This window comes from Cervus elaphus, chromosome 25, assembly GCF_910594005.1.
Source record: "Cervus elaphus chromosome 25, mCerEla1.1, whole genome shotgun sequence".
Lineage (NCBI taxonomy): Eukaryota > Metazoa > Chordata > Mammalia > Artiodactyla > Cervidae > Cervus > Cervus elaphus.
The window spans coordinates 12,111,178-12,133,988 of NC_057839.1; the positions used below are offsets into that span (position 1 = coordinate 12,111,178).

Genomic DNA, 22,811 nt, shown 5'->3' on the forward strand with positions numbered 1-22,811 from the left:
AATTCAGTAAATCTCACCTGCATGCACTGATACATTAGTGTTAGAATGTTACTTCGTGCTACCAGCTGTTCAATGTTGCCTCCAAGTCCTTCAGCCAGGCCACTGAGTAAATCAAGGGCCACTATCATAAAATCTTTATCTGGAGCCTCATATTGATCTGGTTGAGCATTGTTCAGCTGAAATTACACAATTTTTTGAAAACTTACTTTAAACCAATTACTGAAAAAGTATGTATACATTATGCCTATCCTTAGAAAAACGTTTCCGATGCCAAGAAGGGAAAGATATAAAAAACTTTTTTAAATACCATGGCTTGTGCAAGAGTCTTCTGCACTAGGTTTACACAACGCTGATACACAGGTTCACAGTACGGAAGGAAGCCAGACTGCAGGGCTGTGGCAACTGAAGACAGGCACTAGGAAGGATAAAGGAGATGTATGTAACATTTCCAGGTGTAACTAAGATCATGATAAATGCTTGACAGCATGCTCAATAAAATCCCGGTCATTTCTACTCTTCTACAGTATAGCAGTTTCATCTTTTCAAACCTCTCTTTTGGATGCGATTTTGTTGCTGCTAAGTTTACTAGCTAGTCAAGGAAGGTTTCCTCAAAAAAAAAAAAAAAAAAAGTTAAGGTTTCTATAATGAATGTTATCTTTCAGGAACAAATTTCAGTATTACATATTCCTATTTTTTTCCCCTCAAATATGAGAGATTTATTTATCCTCCCATCTTGGTCAATAATGTGGGTAGATCTTACTGGGCACATTCTGAGCCTTGCCTGGAAGTAAATATATTTAACTATAATTATTCTTTTTATTCTGTTGGGCCCAGAATTAGCCATTGCTCTTTGACACAGAAGTTTTTACTTCGCTGGGTAGGGACCATTCAAGGCAGAAGTGGTGAACCCTGAAATATTAGGGGAGACTAGAATGACTGATCTGGCTCTACCAAAATCAATTCATCCAGATTTAAGTTACCACATTTGATAATGCATTCAGTTATTTGAAAAGCATATAAACTTGGGGGGAGGGGTGTTTAAAAATAGTAGTTAAATACATGAAAAACAAAACTTCAAACTATATAGAAAAGGTATCAATGCTACTTCACATGTATATGAGTATATATATATATATGCATAAACAAGATAAAAGAATTTAGGCTACATCAATTATGACATGGCTGTATATCTACATAAAGAAATACAGTTAAGTAGAGATGGACATATATATATATACTTATATGGAAAGATCTCCAAGATAATCTACTATCAAGTAGAACAGGTTAGAAAAACATAAATTCTATAGTTTGTCACTGGGCTTCCCTAGTGGCTCAACGGTAAAGAATTCCCCTGCAATGCAGAGACAAAGTTCAATCCCTGGGTCAGGAAGATCCCCTGGAGGAGGACATGGCAACCCACTCCAGTATTCTTGCCAGGAAAAGCCCATACGGTAAAGAGGTACCTGGTGGGCTGCCCTACATGCGGTTGCAGAGCTGGACACGACGGAAGAGACTGAGCATACATACTTGGTACAGATGTACCACAGTTCAAGTTATATGGAGTTGCACGTTTATTCAGCATTTTAACAGAAAAGGTTCAGAATGTAAATTAACACTTATTACATATAGTCATTATAGATCTGAACATGTGTTTTTTTTTTAAATGAAAAACAGGTTAGCTAAATGTTGCCAGCTTAGTATACTTTTGGAGAAGGGAATGGCTACCCACTCTAGTATCCTTGCCTGGGGAATTTCATGGACAGGGGAGCCTGGCAGGCTATAGTCCATGGGGTTGCAGAGTCTGATAAAGCTGACTGACTAACACACATACAAATGGTCAGTAAAATACCTCAAGTAAAGGGAAGAGATCTTTATCTTCATCCTTTAACATGTTCCATTTCTGGATCAGTGGAGGCATTAACATCTGGATATATTCCTAAATTACAATGATGAAAAACACAGAAAGCTCCACTATCATATGTAAACAAGTATATGCTGAGTCTATGAAAACTAAAAACCATATAGAGTAATTGTATAAAATTTTTACAGAAAGAATTGTAAGACTTATTCTTTGAATTTTTTTAGTCCCGTGACCTGTGACATGTAATATGACTCGCTGTTCAGTAAGTTATAAATGACAGATAAATTTATTAAAGACATTTGTAGAAAAAGATTCATGATCATTTAAATGTTCTAAGACAGAAGAATCCCTGCAATCAAATCAATAGACAGTCATCATGTAAACAGGGGCATAGATTCCAAGTAGCCTAATCTAAGACATTAGGAAACCTCCTATCAAACAAAACCAAAACCAGCAAAGCAAACCCACAAACAAGTGTCCTGCACCAAGTGTTAGGCACAACCTATAAACACAGACTATTTCTTAAGATGTTTTACAGTATAATCATAAACATGAAGTCTATTCTTCAGCAGGGGATTTCAAGCTATATTAAAATTCTAATATTACTTAAATCCCATTTAAACAAATCAGATTCATCCATCTCTTCTCAACACTCCTAGAAACAGAGTTGAAATCCAGAGTATAAAACCTTTATCCCCTTTCCTTTAGTCACTCTAAAATGTGTTGGTATATTCATGTGATAAGCTGCTGTAATTTTCACACCGTGCACGTATTTCTTTTTGTAAAGAATTATTTAAAGGTAAGTACACTTGCTATCTTTTTCAGCCCTATATTCTTAAAGCAGCAAACACTAGGTGTTTGTACCTCCCTAAACATTTTAATTTTCAAGTATATGATAACTTATTTAGTATAAGTATGCTTTCTATTTGATTTTTCTCATAATGGTTCATCATAGATACTTACAGGTTTGTTTAAGTGATGTCCTACTGAGTCTGCTAAAGTTCCTATGGCATCATAAAGAATGAGCAAGTTCTTATGCTGGTATTTACTAAATGCAAAGACCAAGGTATCAAGTATATAAGCAAGGTAAGGAACAAGTTCTGTACAAGCCTCCTCTTCAAGGGTAGCAAAGGCACTATAATTTAAAAAGGGAGAGAGATTACTGTTGTAGAAAAGAAACAGTTCACAACAGAGACAAGAAATTAAGTAGAGAGTTTAAAGAATACTTATTTACATGCACATCTCCCTACCTCACCACACCAGATACTTAGTTTTATCATTTCTTTCCCATTCTCTACCACTTATTTCAAAGAGATCGACACTTATGGGTATCTGCTTAACTACAATGGTAAAATCGAAAATTGTTGGTTCATTCAACAATTTATTTGGTGTTTACTACTTATTTGGTGACTGAGGGCTGGAAACATAGCAACGAACAAAACAATGTCCCCCTTTTCAGGGAGTTTACATTTTACTGATGTTCCAGACTAGTGACACTAGAATTAAAACTGTTAAAACTCACATTACCATATGTAACATAGATAGCCAATGGGAATTTGCTATATGGCTCAGGAAACTCAAACAGGGGCTCTGCATGAACCTAGAGGGATGGGACGGGGCAGGAGATGGGAGCGAGGTTCAAACGGGAGGGAACATGTGCATACGTGTGGCCGATTCATGTTGAGGTTCGACAGCAGAAAACAAAATTTTGTAAAGCAATTATCCTTCAATTAAAAAAAAAACAACCCAACTCTTCAACCTTCATTTGCATAGCAAGTGCCACAAAATGATAGAAGCACTTTTAACAGTGTGTTTGAGACGTCTGAGAACAGAGTAGTATCATGGTCTCGCAAATGTCTCTCTTAGTGGGAGAGGGAATGAGGGGCTGGCAGCCACAAATTTTCAACTATAAGAATAAATTCCAAAGTACCTAATATACAGCATGGTGATGACAGTTAATACAGCATTGAGTCCTTAGAAGTTGCTGAGTAGATCTTAAGCATTCTCACGAAATAGTTACCTATGTTAATCTTGGTGAGTGTTCTACCATATTTACGTGTATCAAATCAACATGTTGTATACTTTTAAGTATATGCAATTATGTTTGCCAATTTTTCTTCAGTGAAGTTTAAAATTTTTTCTCTAAGCCCTACACAATCCATGAGAATGCACAATGCATTTGTTATCAGAAATTTGTTTACTTGTAGCTTATTTGTTAGGACAAATACACAAGAAAGGAACAAACTCTAGGGTCTCAGGGCAATTACTTCAACTTATACCTAAATTTTTCTTGACTTTAAGGTGTATCTGGCCCTTCATTTATAAAATTAAGGTTATATTCTTCTGTCCTAGCCAGGCAGGAATTTCCTAAAATGATAGGCTTAAGCCATTTGTTAATTAAAGTCTTGTTCATTAACACTGAACTATATTTCTTTCATGGCACTTTCCACAAATTATATACCTTACTAGCCTATAAATTTTAGATGGCAGAGGGTGTAAGCACATTTTATTATGTCTAACAATTTGTAAAAAAAATCCTGCTGAATGAAACATCTACCAGAAAGCAAACATAATGTGTACCCTCCCTTCCCTTGAAAAAAAATTTGGTGCTATTAACCACCAAAGCTCCCTTGTTTAACTTTCTTTCATATCATTATGAATTAAGACTCTTTCAAATCTGGTAGAGTCTAACTACACTTAAACTTACTTTCCTCTCTTTCAGCAGCTATTTCTTTCTTATTAACAAAGTGAACAGTAGAAGCAATTCTACTTGAAAAATTAAGAACTATAAACATAAATGGCAAGCCTTTTTAGAAGATGAAGATTTATTCCAGAAAACTGAAATATTGATAGTAGTGAAACTGCTGATCTGATGAACAGACAACCCCAAATGCAACTGACAAAAGTGGTTACTGGAGTTGAACCACTTGTGGCAGATGGGTGGTCACCACGGGACTTCCTGAGGAGTTATGGAGCTGACTGTAGACTAAAAAAGTCAATCCTGCTCAAACTTTTCTATTTCTCCAAGAATAGGACTCTTGCCACAACCACTCCAAATATCCGTGGAAATGAGGATGAAAGATAATGCTAATGTTATAGCCAGTGAGGAAACAAAAAAATTTGAAGAAAATATCAAATACAAATCTCTAGTTAAGAGTCTCATTTGGATTTGCAAAACCATCAGCTGGAAGATACGGATAACAAAAATCCCATTAATAGTTTAATATCAACATTTTGTCACAGTCTTGAAAGTTAGTTTCTCCCTGAAATCTTCACACTCCCTTCTCCCACCATGAACAATTTGCTATGAATCTGTCTTACCTGCAGGCAGCTTCTTGTACTCTCTTGTTGCTATCCAGGATACGTTTTAGCAGTTCTGTCATTAATGGCTTCAGGTACGTGTCTGGGGGCTGGCTGACTACCCAGTGTGCATAGCGGCTAAGAGTCCAGCACGTTATGGAACGCACAAGAGCCTTTTTATCAGAGAGGCACTGAATAAGGTGAGGAATGAGCTCAGGCAGGTATGGAATCATGCCTTGCATGCAACCTAGGGGAAAAAAACCCTAAATATTTCAGGAAGGGCCAAATTTGGTTAAAATTATTTCAGTTGAATGCTAAACTGATAGATGCATCCATGAAAAATATTCAATCATTTCCATTCTAATAAGGACATTTAATAATATTTCAAAACTTTTAAATTAACTGAAATGAGAGCTAATTGCTCTTAAGTATCTTCTAGTAGGGTTTATTGTTCAGTCACCCCCTCATGTCTGACTCTGTGACCCCATGGACTGCAGCACACCAGGCTTCCCTGTCTTCCTAGTAGGAATAGGAAAGCTCATTTTACTTCTGCTACAGAAATCATGCAAAATGCTTCAATTTCTTATAGATAGATATTTACAGCTAGGAAAGAATAATAATTCTTTCTAGGGTCGATGACACTTGACTTATGTTCCTTACACCTAACTATGCAAGTTATTTTTCTAACAGTAGGGATGTTTCTGATATCAGAACCCTCTCATTCTGTTCTCTTCATTATAACAAAAGCATTTGCAAAATATCTGGCTGGGGCTGTAAGTCAGTCTATGGGTGTTTAATAATAATTAACTAGCTCGAAAGTAAAAACTCATTCTAAGATGGCTTTTAGACTCAAATATTCTTTTTAAGGTTAATGTGGATCACGGTCTATCTACCTCAACAGTCTTATCTTATTAGGAACACAAGTCAGTAAACAAAGTATGTGAATCGCTTCTGCTTAACTATTCCTTAAAGTAGCCATGTCAACATTTACACCTATTGAGGACTTTACAGTTTAAGTCTGACTTAGACTTACCTTCAGCAATTGCTCCTAAAACCAAGATGCCTGATTCTTTAACAACCCATTCATGATGAAAAAGTAATTCTTTCAAAAGGGGTAAAATATGTGGCAAAAGTTCATCACGATATACATTTGCAAGAACATCTAGGGCGGCTGCAGAACATTTTCCTAAGGAAATATTTAATTCAAAAATGTTATATTAACTTCTACTATCATTCAGTTATGTATCTATAAATCTATCTATATGTAGAGAAAATGTGTTGTATGTAACACATTTTTATCTCTACAAAATTTTAAATAATTCAATTAAATAGGAGGTAATCACAGGAAAGAAAAAAATTCTATTGACCAAAACACTTCATGACAAGAATCAGTAATCATGAAAATATTTTATTTTGTATATGACTACCAATTTTTTTTAAAAAAAATAAAGCTGCTACACTGGTCAGAAATAACACTTTACTCATCAATAACGATCTTAGTTAAACTGTATGGTAGTTCCACTCATATAAATATTACACTGCCATGAAACAAAATGAAATCTTTTAAGTACTAATACAGGATGAGTTATATGATGTGCAGAAAAGAATCAGCAAAGTACACACAATCTGATTTCACTTCTGGAAAATCAGCTTCTCCTCCAAAAAAGAAGATGCAGGCATACCTCAGATAACGCAGGTTCAATTCTAGACCACTGCAATAAAGTGAGTCAAATAAAACTTTTCGTTTCCAAGTACATATAAAAGTTATGCTCAAGTTACAGTGTCATTTATATTAAGTGTGCAATAGTTTTATGTCTAAAAAACCACATACACACCTTAATTGATACACATTTTAAGGCTAAAAAAATGCTAACCATTATCTGCAGTTTTAACGTTGCTTCCTTGCTAAACTTAATCATTTCTAACTTTTTATTTAAAGTGAGAGATATGCAACTCTTCCTTTCATTTGAACATACAAGAGGACATTGAAAGGTTATTAACTGGTTTGATTTTAAGTGTTGCGTCTCAGAGAACAGGGAGGCCCAAGGAGAGGGGGAGGGATGGGGAATGGCTTGTGGACAGAGCAGTCAAAACACATACAACATACATACAGTCCTCTGTCTCATGAGCACGGTTCATGGAGCCCCGAAACAATTATAACAGTTAACACCAAAGATCACTGATGACACACTGTCATGACAAGTGTAATAATAACAAAACAGTTTGAAAAAGAATTACCAAAATGTGACAGAGACACAAAAGCGAGTAAATGCTATTGGAAAAATGGCACCAACAGACTTGATCAATGCAGGGTTGCTAAAAACTTCACTTGATAAAAAAATGCATTATCTATGAGGTATAAGAAAAACTAGAAAATTCTTAAAGAGAAGGGAATACCAGACCACCTGACCTGCATCCTGAGAAATCTGCACGCAGGTCAAGAAGCAACAGTTAGAACTGGACATGGAACAACAGACTGGTTCCAAATTGGGAAAGGAGAACGTTAAGGCTGTATACTGTCACCCTGCTTATTTAACTTATCTAACCTCAGATATGCAGATGACACCACCCTAATGGCAGAAGGCAAAGAAGAACTAAACAGCCTCTTGATGAAAGTGAAAGAGGAGAGTGAAAAAGTTGGCTTAAAACTCAGCATTCAGAAAACGAAGATCATGGCATCTAGTCCCATCAATTCACAGCAAATAGATGGGGAAACAGTGGAAACAGTGACAAACTTTATTTTTGAGGGCTCCAAAATCACTGCAGATGGTGACTGCAGCCATGAAATTAAAAGACGCTTACTCCTTGGAAGGAAAGTTACAACCAATCAAGACAGCATATTAAAAAGCAGAGACATTACTTTGCCAACAAAGTCCATCTAGTCAAAGCTATGGTTTTTCCAGTGGTCATGTATGGATGTGAGAGCTGAACTATAAACAAAGCTGAGCACTGAAGAATTGATGCTTTTGAACTGTGGTGTTGGAGAAGACTCTTGAGAGTCCCTCGGACTGCAAGGTAGATCCAACCAGTCCATCCTAAAGGAGATCAGTCCTGAATATTCATTGGAAGGACTGATGCTGAAGCTGACACTCTTAATACTTTGGCCACCTGATGCCGAGAACAGACTCATTTGAAAAGACCCTGATGCTGGGAAAGACTGAAGGTGGGAGAAGGGGACGACAGAGGATGAGATAGTTAGATGGCATCACCGACTCAATGGACATGAGTTTGAGTCATCTCCGGGAGTTGGTGATGGACAGGGAGGCCTGGCGTGCTGCAGTCCATGGGGTCACAAAGAGTCGGACACAACTGAGCAACTGAACTGAACTGATGAAGTATAAGAAAGAAAAGCCTGACAGACTAAGGTAAACCCATACAGATAAGCCTGTAGGTGTTTATGGAAAAACATACAGGTGAGTGAAAAGAAGCATCCCCCCTCCCTCCCCAATGCAACATAATAACTTTTGCAGTTATCCACATTAAATCTTAATTCATCCTCCCCCTAACCTTACAGTTGGCATACAATGGGAAGTAATTTGTGATAGTAATGAAGACGTTGGGTTTTCTTGTTCTGTAACATACGGGTTCCAGAACTACATGTGCCACCAGTACTAGCTATGCTAACCTTGGGCAAGTTTCTCTTTTTGCAGTATCTTTAGCTACCTAAGGCTGTTGAAAAGACTAAACGTGATATGCATACAAAGCCCTTGGCCTAGGGCTGGGTACACTGGTCACTCTAAGGAACCGTTATAGGGAACTAAATTGGAATAATCAGCATTATTCCAAATGAATGACACAGTTCAGGACGATCATTCACGTCCCTAACCATGCCATCAGTTATTAGAAATCTCAGTCTTCTGAATCACAGAGTGGTTCTTAACTGGTGGTGATTTTGTGTCCCAGTGACCACCTGGCAATATCTCAAGACACTGCTGCTTGTTGCAATCTTATGTGTGTTCTCCCTCTAATCTCCTGCGCTACTGCCATCTACTGGAGAGAGATCAGGGATGCTGCTCAAAATTCTATAATAGGCAGGACAAGCCCACAGCAAAGAATTAGTGGCCCAAAACATCCAATGTGCTGTGAACTATAGAAGTAAAGATTTAAAAACCAGCACCCAAGCAAAACTGAAACACAGGTGTCTAGGTTCTCCCCAGATTTATCTAATTAGTGTGTGGCCCGCAACGCAGGCTGAACAGATGATGTGGATTTGTAGTTAATGTTGAAAACAGAAATTTTAAAAAGCATATTTGGAAGTTTGGATGAGAAAGGGATTTACATTATCTTAGAAATATGCATGATAATCAACCAATCTTCATGCAAATTATGACATAAAAAAAATAAGTTACAAAAACAGGAAAAGCCATGGCCAACGTTCCTATTCCATATGTATTTTGTATCAAACATACATTTTGCATCCAACAAAACACATTTCCTACATATTTTGTATCCAACAAAACCTATACCCCTTTGAGAAGCGACACTGTGAGATTAAAGTCTTCTTAAGGAATATGATGACAAGCAAATGAAGAACAGACCCATCAGGAAGAAACAAAACAAACCCACAATAAGATCATTACTTCACATCCAGAAGAAGACACCCAAAAAGCACTGGCAAACATGTGGAGAACCTGTAGCCCTAAGACACTGCTAGGGGGAAAGCAGCCGGCGGAGTAAGTGTGAAAAACAGTCTGGCGGTGCCTCAAAATATTGAACATAAAAGTTTCTATGTGATCCAGTCATCCTATTCCTGGGTATATACCCAAGAGAACCAAAAACTTAGGACCACATATCAAACCTTGTACAACTGTTCATAGCATTACTACTCACAACAGCCAATGAGGAGAAATAAAATGTCCATCTGCTGATGAACAGATAAATCAGTCATAAAGAACCACTTTTTGTATAATTCTACTTACAGAAAATGTCCAGAGGAGTTCAGAAAATGGGAGAAACTACTAAGTATGTAGTTTCTCTTAGGGTGACAAAAATGTTTCAAAATTTACTGAGGTGATGGTTGCACAACTCTATGAATACACTGAAAACCACTAAATTGTATTCTTTTGTATGGTTAAGTGAAGCAGGTATGAGGGCATTGTAGGATGTGAGTTATTTCTCAATTAAACTGTTATCCAAGCAGGCGACTGTGCTTCTCTATGACTTACTTAGATTCCAGTCAGAAATCGTGTCATCATCATCAATTTCATCATCATCATCCTCCTCCTCTTCAATTCCATCTTCATCATGCTGCTGAGCCACTGTCCTTGATCGATGAAACCGTGGCCTTATATCTTGTTCACTATCAGGAATTGTTTCATCTTCTTCAACATCACCCTGTGTATTTTTTAAAAGGAAAATTCTGGTTATACTCATTATAAGCTAATAGTATGGGTAAAAGAATGAGAATATTCACAGACAGCATGACGTATGATTCTGAAAAACGGTTGATGCTTGAACATATGGGTTTGACCTGCAGGCCCACAGATAGTGTGACGGATGATTCTGAAATACAGTTGATGCTTGAACAGTATGGGCATGAACTGCATGTCCAGTTCAAACAGGATGCAGATTTCTCTCCAGTAAATCAAGTATTAGACCACTACACAATCTGTGGTTGGTTGAATTTGCAGATATGGAACCATGGACACGAGGGGCCAACTCTGAAGTTATACAGGGATTTCTGATTGCACTGGAGGTGAGTGCCCCTAATATCCCACTGTTCAAGGGTCAGCTGTATACATCTTCTGCTTGCCCCTGCGTAGAAAATAGCTCTTTGTGAAGGGGAGAACAGGCTATCACATAATCCATGCTAGATTATCAGGGACTTTGAACCACGTAAGACGGTTTCCCAACATCTGGTATAATCTAGAGTATCTGAATCAAATTCAGAACATATTTAAGATTATTTTAAAATGAACCCCCAACAGTCAGAAATATCAGGAAATTCATGCTAACTCACCTAGTGTCACCAACTAGTTTCAATTAAGCTAGAATCTGCCAGTCAAATTCATTGTGTTTGCTTCTACCTTTGAACTCCATAGCATATTATATAATAGAAAGCTTATTTAAATAGAGCCTACTCTAAATAAATGTCCTATTAGTCAAATTCAAAGATCTGTAAGTCAATGAAAATAAACATCCTTATTCATAAGAGGATAGTTTCCTTACCTTAAGTAGGATAATATCTATATCTGAATACTTCATGCCATTCACTAACACAGGGATCAACCTATAAAGACAGAAATTCATGAAACAAAGATCTAAAGATCTCGAAGTCTCAACAACCTCATGAATACTAATAATACCACCACTACTGTTAATACTGCCTTACAGCTATTCTATGTCTGCCCTTCTCCAATGATGAGTACTCCTAATACGTATCTTAGGCCTTTTAAATACTCATGCATAGAATCTACTAGATGGAATTTTAGAGTGGACAAGATAGCCTGTCAAGAGTGCTTAAAAATAAAAACAATAATTTCGTTTTTTTTGGCAATTTCTCCCCTAAGAATTTATCCCAAATACATGAACGAACATTCCCAATTCTTAGACTGATGTTCCATGATGCAAGACTAAGAACAATGGAAACAATCTAAATGTTCATGACTAAGGGCCTGGTTAAAAATAAATTACAACTGGCAATTTCCCCAAAGTCCAGTGCTTAGAACTCTGCTTTCACTGTAGGGGCTTTCACTGTAGTTCCCCTGGTTGGGGAACTAAGATCCTGTAAGGATCTTATTTTTGGATGCACACAGTCATAAACAAAGAAACAAATGACAGTGAAATTGGAAAAACAGAAAAAACCAGAGGTGCAAAATACATAAGCTCACATCCATTTGTATTAAAAACATTGAGATTCCTAGCCACAGCAATCAGATAAGAAAAAGAAATAAAGGATGCATAAAGAAATACAGTATATATTCCTATATACTAACAACAAAAGATCAGAAAGGGAAATTAAGGGAATAATCCCATTTACCATTACATCAAAAAGAATACCTAAGAATAAACCTACTCAAGGATGCCAAAGACCAGTATTCAGAAAACTGTAAGATACTGATGAAAGAAATAAAAAAATGACACAGATGAGAGAGATATCCCATGTTCTTTGATTAGAAGAAATCACTATAGTCAAAATGACTATACCACCTAAAGCTATCTATAGATTCATTGCAGTCCCTATCAAATTACCAATAATATTTTCCACAGAACTAGAACAAATAATCTCACAATTTGTCTTAAAACGCAAAAGACCCTGAATAGCCAGAGCAATCTTGAGAAACAAAGTTGGAGGAATCAGGCTCCCTGACTTCAGACTATACTACAATACTACAGTAATCAAACAGGATGGTACTGGCATATAAACAGAAATATGTTTCAGTCAGACAGGATAGTAAGTCCAGAGATAAACCCATGTATCTATGGTCACCTAATCCACGACAAAGAAGATAAGAATATACAACGGAGAAAAGTGTCTTCAGTAAGCGGTGCCAGGAAAAGTGGACTGCTATACATGTAAAAGAACGGAATTAAACACTCCCTAACACCATACACAAAAATAAACGGATTAAAGACCTAAATTTAAGACCAGACACCATAAAACTTACAGAGGAAAGCATAGGTAGAACACTGACATAAATTCCAGCATGATCTTTTTTGATCCACCTCCTAATGAACATAACAAAAACAAACAATGGGACCTAATTAAACTTTAAAACGCTTCTGTACAGCAAAGGAAACGATAAAATGAAAAGACAATCCTCAGAATGGGAGAAAATAGTTGCAAACAAAGCACACAACAAGGAATTAATCTCTAGAACACACAAATAGCTCATACAGCTCAAAAAAAAAAAAAAAAAAAAAAAAAAAGGACACAAACAACCCAATCAAAAAGTGCAAGATCTAAACAGACATTTCTCCAAAGACATACAGACAGCAAAAAAGAAAAATCACATGAAATGAAGCTCACCGTAAAAAAGAACAAAAATAATGCCATTTGCAGCAACATGGACAGACCTAGAGATCGTCATACTGAGTTAAGTCAAGTCAGAGAGACAGAAAGACAAATATCATATCACTTATATGTGGAAAGAAAAAAAAATGGTACAAATGAACTTACAAAACAGAAATAAAGTCACAGATGCAGAAAACAAGCTTATGGTCACGGGCAGGGGGTGGGGGGCTGGTGTTGGGTGGGATAAATCGGGAGATTGGGATCGACTAAACACATTTTTATATAAAATGGGTTTCCCATGTGGCACAGTGGTAAAGAATCCACCTGCTAATTCAGGAGATACAAGAGATGTAGGTTTGATCCCCAGGTCAGAACAATCCCCTGGAGAAGGAAATGGCAACCTACTCTAGTATTCTTGCCTGGGAAATCCCATGGACAGAGGAGCCTGGTGGACTACAGTCCACGGGGTCACAAGAGTTGGATGTGACTGAGTATGATGACAATATATAAAATAGGTGACTAAGTAGGGCACAGGGAACTCGACTTAAACTTCTGTAATGGCCTATATGGGAAAAGAAACTAAACATGAGTGGATATACGTGCTTGTGTAACTGGTTCACTTTGCTGCACATCTGAAGCTAAAGAACATTGTAAACCAACTAACCTCCAATAAAAAATTATTTAAAAAATAAGATTACCTATATAATTACTTATATACACAGGTTAACTAGGAAAGCTATACAATAAACCGGTATCTTCAGAGGTGAGTGAGTAGGCTAAAAAGGGACAATATCCATCTTCTACTTTATTTCTAAATGGCTGATATTTTTACAATGAGCCTACATTCAGTATTTCTATTCCTTTTAATAAAAGAGATGATAGTGTTTAAAATATAAAAACAGAAAATTTGAAGGATTTTATTCAAAAGAAATAATGCAAAAAGGAAAAAAGAGCTCTATGGACAAGGTTAGCATAGTCTGTAAAAGTTTAGAAATTTTAATTTTCATTTAAGAAATTTTCAATAAGAAAATAGTTAAGTTAGGATATTATATTCAATCTTAAATATTATGTAGTCACCAAAAGAGAACAATGATGTCTGTAAACATGGAATTTCAGGTATACTGAAATATTTATGACTAGTTAAAAAAATATGTATCAAACATGTTAGGTAAAGGTCAAAATAATTAACTTTAGTTCCTCTTGCAGCTATGATGGTTTTTACCTTTGACAGGTTTCTTAAACTTTGTTTTCTCACTGTTCAACCATACATACTAAAATTAGTCTAATGAGGACAAAAGGTAGGAGAATACTCTGGAAACACCTAACACTGTCCACAGCCTGCTGCTTCCAAATTCCATCTTTAATTGGTTTGTGTGGCATGGGAAAAGAATGAATAGGCAAAAGAAATTCATACTCATATAAGTACCAGCTGTGGGCTTATTAATAAAGCAACTTCTTTATAACCTAGTGAGAAAGGTATAATGATCCCTATTTTACAGATGAGTAAGCTAAGGTTCAGGCTTCCCAGGTGGCTTAGTGGTAAAGAATCCACCTGCCAACGCAAGAGATGCAGTTGTCGGGAAGATCCCCTGGAGGAGGGCATGGCAACCCACTCCAGTATTCTTGCCTGGAGAATCCCATGGACAGGGGAGACTGGTGGGCTACAGTCCATTGTGTCGACCGAACATGCACACATGCATACAGTATTAACACAGAAAAAAACACATTAAAAGACCACAAACCAAAAATAACAACTGATTAAAGAGACCACCAATTTATAACTGCTCTTATCATCTCCTAATGTTAGAGCTTAGGTTTGCATTAATAAAATCTCTTCAGCTTTATCAGAATTAATGTCTGTTTTTTATAAGATTTAGAATTATATGATCCAACAGTAAAAAACAAGCATATGATAAAAGTGGCATCACAAATTAGAGAGAAGAATAAATTTCTTGGTGGGGTGGGGGGTGAGTGGGGGGAATCCATTTAGCACACCTTACACTTTACTCCCAAATAAATTCTAGATTGACTAGAATAAAATATAGGTGGAATTGTTTTCTTGGTAAGAACTGACTATATGAAAATGAGAACATCCAAGTATATTAACTTTTGAAAAAAATGTGACTCCACTAATATAACATATTAAAACAAATTTTTTTTTTTTTTGCGTATTAGATGGCTAAGATTAGAAAAACTGTAATTAATGGATGGCAAAAGTTGTGATAAGATGAGACACTGCTAGTGTATTATAAGCTGGTATAACTTCACTAGAGAACACCATGATGGAACAGTACTTCAAAGTTTAGACTAAAGACATGGACGAAAGGGCACAACTTATAATAACTGACAAGAGCCAACCACAAAACAGTAAATCAAATTTTAAGCAGTCACTATAGATAGATGCCTTATTCATACTATCAAACTTATTTCTTTCCAAAACACTGAATATATGACATCTGGTATACAGTATTGGGCATCCCAGGTGGCTCAGGCTCAATGATAAAGGATCCACCTGCCAATGCAGAAGATGTGGATTCGACCCCTGGGTTGGGAAGATCCCCTGGAGGAGGAAATGGCAACCCACTCCAGAATTCTTGCTGGGAAATCCCAAGGACAGGGGAGACTGGTGGGCTACAGTCCATTGTGTCGACCGAACATGCACACATGCATACAGTATTAACACAGAAAAAAACACATTAAAAGACAACAAACCCAAAATAACAACTGATTACTCAAGGGGGTGAAAATCCAATGGAGTTTAAGTTTTCATATAGAAAATTAAGTTTATGAGCCTGTATTTTATTTTCAAAAGAACATGAGCACTACTTTAAAAAATGACTGACTTTAATTGATTTCATATGTATTTCATAAATCACTGTTATATACCTAAAAATAATAGCTTTACATCAAATTCAATTTATCTCAATACTGGAAAAATGTATTAAAAAAACTGACTTAACAGCATTCATTGGTTTAAAAGTAGACTTAACAATATGTTAACCAAAAACTGCTTAGCATAACTAGTAAGAAGACCTTTGGGGGGGGGGGGGGGGCGGGAAAGAGTCCACAGTCAAAATTACAAGATTATAAAAAATTGCCATGGATTATCCAAAATAAGTTATAATTCACAGCATAAACCACCCTCATGTAGTTTAGAAAACAAAAGGAATTGCTTCTTAAAAAAATGTCTTTACTTATACCATCAGTAAAATTAAGCTCGACTTCTTTAGAACTTCACTACCTGATGGCCTAAGTATGCAAACTAAAAATATGAAAACGAGGAATCACTGTTAACAAGACAGCACTGGTAAGAAGAAATACTTACTTGGGAAGATGCCTTATGAGTACATCTTTGCAAATTGGCTGCTCAGCCAAAGTGAGCCAAAATTCGCAGGCTTCTAAAGCCACATTTTCATCTTGATCTTGGGTCCTCTGTAGCATGTACTGTAAGCGAAAGAGCCTTAGTATTAATCAGTTCAAAGCATACAATTAAACCTAATCCAATTTCAGCAAGTTAAGAGTCCTTTGCTATGGGCCTTACCCTTTACAGCAGTTCTCAATTTAGGGTTTGGATTTCTTTAAAAAAAGCCTCCTAATCAATTCTAAAAAGCAGCCAAACTTAAGAACTACTGTTTTAGAATGTTGCCTAATATAAAGTGTCCAATTCATGTCTGTCTGCTTCTCAAAATAAACTCCATTAAACCTTTCATAAAACGGATCATCTTTTTATAATATAACTACCCAAGCTGTCTCTTATAATTACAACTATCCCTTGAACCAACCAAGGGTAGGGGTGCCAACCCTTCAAGCAGTCAAAAAAATCCACATATATAGCCAATCTTCCATATATGCAGTTCCTCATCTGCAGTTTCAGCCAATCTTGGGTTATGTAGTACTAGATTTAGTTTAAAAAAAAAACAAACAAAAAACTGTCTATGAGTGGACCCATGCAGTTAAAACCTGTGTTGTTCAAGGGTCAACTATATATATTAATACTTCCAATACTTAAGAAGATATATACATATTATACAAGATTTTTTCTTTTAAAGAAAGTAGAGAGAGACTTCAACTACAATTTTTAGTTGCCAACAAAATAGGTTTATCATATACTTTGAACATACCAAGCCAAATTCACTTAGTTGGAAGAACATCTATCTGATCTCCCAATCTCTCCAAACCTCCTTTTAAAAAAACATCTCAAAACCAGGAAACTCCCTGGTGATCCAGTGGCTATGACTCAGTGCTCTCTCTGCTGGGGCCCTGGGTTTGATCCCTAGTTGGGAAACTAAGATCCTGCAAGCCGTGCAGCTTGGCAAACCCCACCCCTCCATAAAAACCTTACATGCAAAAACAAAAGAATCAAAGGCATCAATTCCCAATGTACCTGGGGCTGAAACTGGGGTCAAGTGATGCATTCCTGAATGAAACATCTCACATTACAAAATACAGCAACACAACCACTGTGATAGGTCACCCCCTCCCATGTCCTACTACAATGCAGAACATCGCTGACGAAAGAACTGCAGTCTCACAAATGAGGTTCCCCAGCTGTGACATGACAAATGGTAAAACACTTTTCTCAATTTTCTGGTTAACTCCAAACTCATGACATTTTCAACCAACGCCACCTGATTCTTCGAAACACTCAGAGAGAATAGATTTATCAGCAAAAATGTCATTTATTCCCATTCTGCTGCTACATATCCTTATCACTACATCTATTTTTCCTAATGTTTTAGAAAAGGAATTGCTGAACATCATGAATGCTATCCTTCCTCTCGCAGGTCTTAGAGATGCCATCCTTCAAGTACAACTATGTTCAATAATATGAAAATTAGGCATGACTCTTCTAGCAATAATGAGTATTGCCCAATAAATTACACTGTCCTAATAGTAAGTCGCTATTATGTATTCCTTACATTAATTATGGCTGATCAGTGATCAATGCACTTACAATATCCTAATAAAATTATTTTAATCAAATAAAAACTGAAAGAGAACCTTTTAAAATCTAAATGGTCTATCAGAACTCACTATAAAGGTTATGTATTTTCGACTTAGAAATCTCACTGTTACCATAAATCAAAACTTGATCAGATCAACTTACCAGTAACGTGTAGAAAACAAACTTTTATCTACTACAATTTTATTGGCCTAAGTAGTATCTAGTAAATACAAATAATCTAAATATTTCCTAGTTACACTACAGTTAAAAGCCATCTACTCCTGTAAATTACTTTCCTCTCTATAACATCTTAAATCTCATGAAAGAAAAATCACCATAATGATAATTTATAATTTTGAGGCAATCATAACTAATTTTTAACCCCCCTCCCACAATGTGACAAATAAGAAAACAGTGATTTCACACTATATGTTTTGTGTCCAAGAATTTCCTTGAGGGGAAGAGGAGGAGAAAGTTTTTAAATTGCTTGTATTACCTCAACTATATTATGCATGTGAGGAAGCAGGCGATCCATCCGAACTTCAAGCAACATGACAAGTGCCCGGCACACATTTTTCCGTACCTCTGGTTCTTCATCACCAGCCAAGGCGAAGAGATTCTATTGCACAAGAAAAATTTTCTTCTAGTTAAATATTCCAATATATTAGGAAGGTTTATACCTAATAATATTACCTGCAAGGTGGTAATATTTAAAGAAACTCTAAGATATAGCACAAATAAAGGTTTATGAATTAATTGGCCCACAGTATTAGATTATAAAGACAAACACAGGAAACTGCCAAAAATTATGACTTCAGTAAATGATCTATAGCCATTCTTTCAAACTAGCGTATGAGTGGCTGTGTTCTGAAGTAATTTTTAGTTTGCGAGAATAAAACCATGTCATTAGGACAGAGGAGCATTCATCCAGCTCACCCAGAAGTAAAGATAATTATTAAAATACAATCTGATTTACCCTTCAAAATGACTGTCAAGAGAGTATTCCTACCAACACTGATTCTTAACAGGCGCATGTTCTGTAAGAGCATCAACAATTGGGACACATATACTGAGAGTTTCTAACAACCTAACCCTAAACTGTTGTTCACTAAGTCAAGCTATTAAAAAATAATAAAGGTAGCAATCAATCTGATGCTGTTCTCAACAAGCTTCTCTAAAAGTGAAAAAAAGGAAAAAAAAAAAATCTGAATGGTTCTCCATTCAGCAACAACTCCAAGATGTTGTTATTCAATTTTACAGATTGAGAGAGAAATGCAGGTTAGACATCATGTAACTTGCAAGCAAGTGGGGGACCTGAAATTGGTTTTCACAAAATTATGTGTAAGTCCACACTCAATTCACTATACCAACAAGCCTTCACTAGAAGTTGTCTCTTGAAGAGGTTCAAGTGGAGATTCGAGAAGAAAAAACAGTAAGCCTTCCCTATCTCACTCCTGAGGTTTTACTTTATTTACACACAAACACACACACACACAAATTGAAAGCAACAAAAAAAGAGCTAAAATAATTAAAATCCAATGTGTCCCACTGTCTCTTCCCAGGACCACAGAAACGTCTCCAAACAGATGAATCTGAAATCTTATTACAAAGAAAGGGTAAGACAATAGAATAATTTAAATATCAAATGTGATAGTATGTTGCATTGTGAGGACTTAAAAAACTCACTGGAAAATCCCTGATGCTGGGAAAGACTGAGGGCATGAGAAGCAGGGGTGACACAGAATTGAGACGGTTGGATGGCATCACTGACTCAATGAACCTGAGTCTGAGCAAACTCCAGGAGACAGTGAAGGACAGAAAGACCTGGTGAGCTGCAGTCCATGGACTCACAAAGAGCTGGACACAACCTGGCGACTGAACAACTACACTTTTCATCAGTACCATCCGACTCAGCAGGCATGACTTCAACCCCTGATAAAACCACTGGTAACTGAAGAAAAGGATGAAGAACTGGTGAACTTTACTGTGTTATCAAGCAGCAAAGAAGTGTTAATATGGTATTTAACACTTATGGAAAATAATTTTAAATGTCAGGAAATGTTCTTGTTCCACTTGCTAAGTATGGTCCTGTATTTTTATCTTCAGAAAATTTTTTTCTACATTACATCTCTGTATAAGATGCTGGTGTATCCATCACTGCTCTCTTTAATAATCTATGAAAGAACACTACTGAGTGGAAATACTATTGTAATTACAACAAAAACTACTACTGCTTCTAAAAATAACAGCAGTAGCTAGCATGTGGAGTGCTTACTTTCCATCAGGCACTGTTCCATTTTTAGCAAATACCTTTATAACAATCCAACAAAGTAGGGTCTATTATTAGCTTTATTAAAAACTGAAAATACCAGTTAAATGATTAAAAACTGAAAATAGCAGTTAAATGAGGTGCCCAAGGTTAACAGCTACTAAGCTGTGGAGCTGGGATCTGAACAGAGGCAGTGTTACTCTCCAGACTTCTAATACTACCTACATTAGAAGTAGTCCACTACCCTCTATCCCAAACTAGACTGAAGCACCTTGAAGCATAAAATTTATGTACTGTTAGCACCAGGCACAGCAGGTACTCAGCAAACTGCATTTAAGATGCATAATTTTGTTTTCAAATGGCTTGCGGACTCTAATGGCTACTACTTCTAGTTGATTGGTTCGGTTCAATTCAGTTGCTCAGTCGTTTAAGAAAGAAGTTTGTCAATTTAAGTGATAAGGAAAAAAAGACAATTTTCCCTCAGCGCTTTCTGGTAATTTCCCGACAGGAATACCAGCAGTATGGTCTCTGGAAGATCTTTGAAAAGGAATAGACTAAATTTCATTTGATGAAAATAAAAGTGAAATACTTAAGGAACTTTAATAACCCTTTCAAAATTGCTGTTACCAAGCAGAAGTCCCGAAAAGAAACTCCACTGCTTAGAATTGAATGGTCAAAAAAACTACGTCTGTCGTCTTTCCGCTTTTATTAAAAAGTAACTTCAGAAATGCTCACTAACATGCATCAATTTTTCTCCCAAACCTCTCATTTTACACTGAAAACCAATGGAAAAAACAGAAGTGCTATCCTTTCAGTCTAAACCTTCAGATTCTTTATCAAATTTACTCAGCCTCTTCATGTTCCTATCACAAATGAGCTTGGAGGCTTAATTTCCATATGCAATTTGAACAGTACACTGAAGCAGAAATTTTTATAATCAAGGTATCAAACATATATCACAGTGTTTATACAAATAAAAAACTCAGTATGAAAAAAAAAAAGACTCAGTATGAAAAGAAAAGTAGTTTTTTCCCAGTTAACAAGAATTATAAAGTTTATACTGTATCCAATTTTAATACTATCACAAGCAATTTAAATATTGCCAATTCATAATTACAAGCTATTACATTCATAAAATAAAACTATACGCAATTAACATTTTCCAGCCTTCTCAAAAGTAAGGTGTGGGGGGGGGGATCTTACCTCAATAAAGGAGTCAATGTGCAGCATCAGAGCTTGAGTTCTACTGATGATAAACTGATTGACACATGCAACAGCATGAGACCTAGAAACAAAATTTAAAATATGTTCACTGAAGCTTTTTTCTATTTACAGGAGACTGGCAAGAATTTAATTATTCCTCCATAAAAATATTATGGTGTATGTATAGCCATACGCACACACACACCATTAAGAAGACCGAGTCAAAATTCTCTATGTATTAACATATCCTTCACATTCTTTCTGTGTCAAGTGAAAAATGCAGGTTGTGGAGCAATAACTTGTAAGAAAGTGTAAAAGTGTCTAAAAGGACTTGTTCACTCTCAAGAGTAGGAGGCTGGGTGGGGACACAATGAGAATTACTTTAGATTTAAAAACAATGGGTATGCATTCCTTTTGAGAGGGCCTCCCAGTTGGCTCAGTGGTAAAGAATCCACCTGTAACGCAGGAGACGTAGGTTCGATCCCATTCCATCTCTGGGTTGGGAAGACCCCCTGAGGAGGGCATGGCAACCCACTCCAGTATTCTTGCCTGGAGAATCCCATGGACAGAGGAGCCTGGTGGGCTATAGTCCTTGGGGTCGCAAAGAGGTGGACATGACTTAGCGACTGAGCGCACATGCAAACACAAAAGTACTAGGTAATGCAAAATAAGGGAGTGGTTAGGTTTGTATCAGAGTTTATAAATAAATTTAATACTGGCTATATAGATACCTTATTTTTGGACTACTGTGCTTGAAGAACTGTAAAAATTTGGGAATCATGATGTTGAGAGGACGATCTAAAACATCACTATCTAAAATCTCAGCAGAATCTTCACAAATTTTCTGAAGGGCACCAAATGCTCCCTGTAAAAGACATTTCGATTATTAGAATTAAAAATGAAGCTATTTTAAAAGCAAATTGAAGAATATTAACTAATTTGTACAGATTAATGTTCTCAGCCCACATAAAATCTGAATCACGAAATCCATATATTTAATCATCAATTTTAAGAAAAATTATACCACTGATTTAAAACCTTAATTTTAACATAATGGCACATTTTAATTTTAGCATTAAATGACTTAGAATTAGAATTTTGGTTGGTAGGGATTGTAAGTAATGACATCTTACTAAAAAACAACTTTTGAAGTATTCTTGTCAATTTTAAATCAACACTAATTTTTCTCTTACTAAATACTGGTATGTTAAAACAATGTAAAACTCTTATGTTTATGTACAGGTCTATTTAACCACTTTATCACTTCTTTTTGAAATAC

General features: G+C 36.2%; 1 protein-coding gene across 3 annotated transcripts in view; it reads right to left on the reverse strand.

Moving 5' to 3' along the window:
• TNPO1 (transportin 1) overlaps positions 1-22,811 on the reverse strand; it is an 89,682-nt gene that overhangs the window by 16,888 nt on the left and 49,983 nt on the right. For all 3 annotated transcript variants that reach the window (XM_043887113.1, XM_043887114.1, XM_043887115.1), the window contains exons 6-17: positions 22,264-22,397; positions 21,533-21,614; positions 18,557-18,679; positions 16,441-16,559; positions 11,330-11,390; positions 10,327-10,495; positions 6,195-6,347; positions 5,183-5,408; positions 2,825-2,996; positions 1,850-1,936; positions 308-415; positions 18-176 (exon numbers count right to left, since the gene is read on the reverse strand). In XM_043887113.1, coding sequence (XP_043743048.1) covers positions 18-176; positions 308-415; positions 1,850-1,936; positions 2,825-2,996; positions 5,183-5,408; positions 6,195-6,347; positions 10,327-10,495; positions 11,330-11,390; positions 16,441-16,559; positions 18,557-18,679; positions 21,533-21,614; positions 22,264-22,397 — 1,593 coding nt within the window. The remainder of the gene's footprint in view (positions 1-17; positions 177-307; positions 416-1,849; positions 1,937-2,824; positions 2,997-5,182; positions 5,409-6,194; positions 6,348-10,326; positions 10,496-11,329; positions 11,391-16,440; positions 16,560-18,556; positions 18,680-21,532; positions 21,615-22,263; positions 22,398-22,811) is intronic.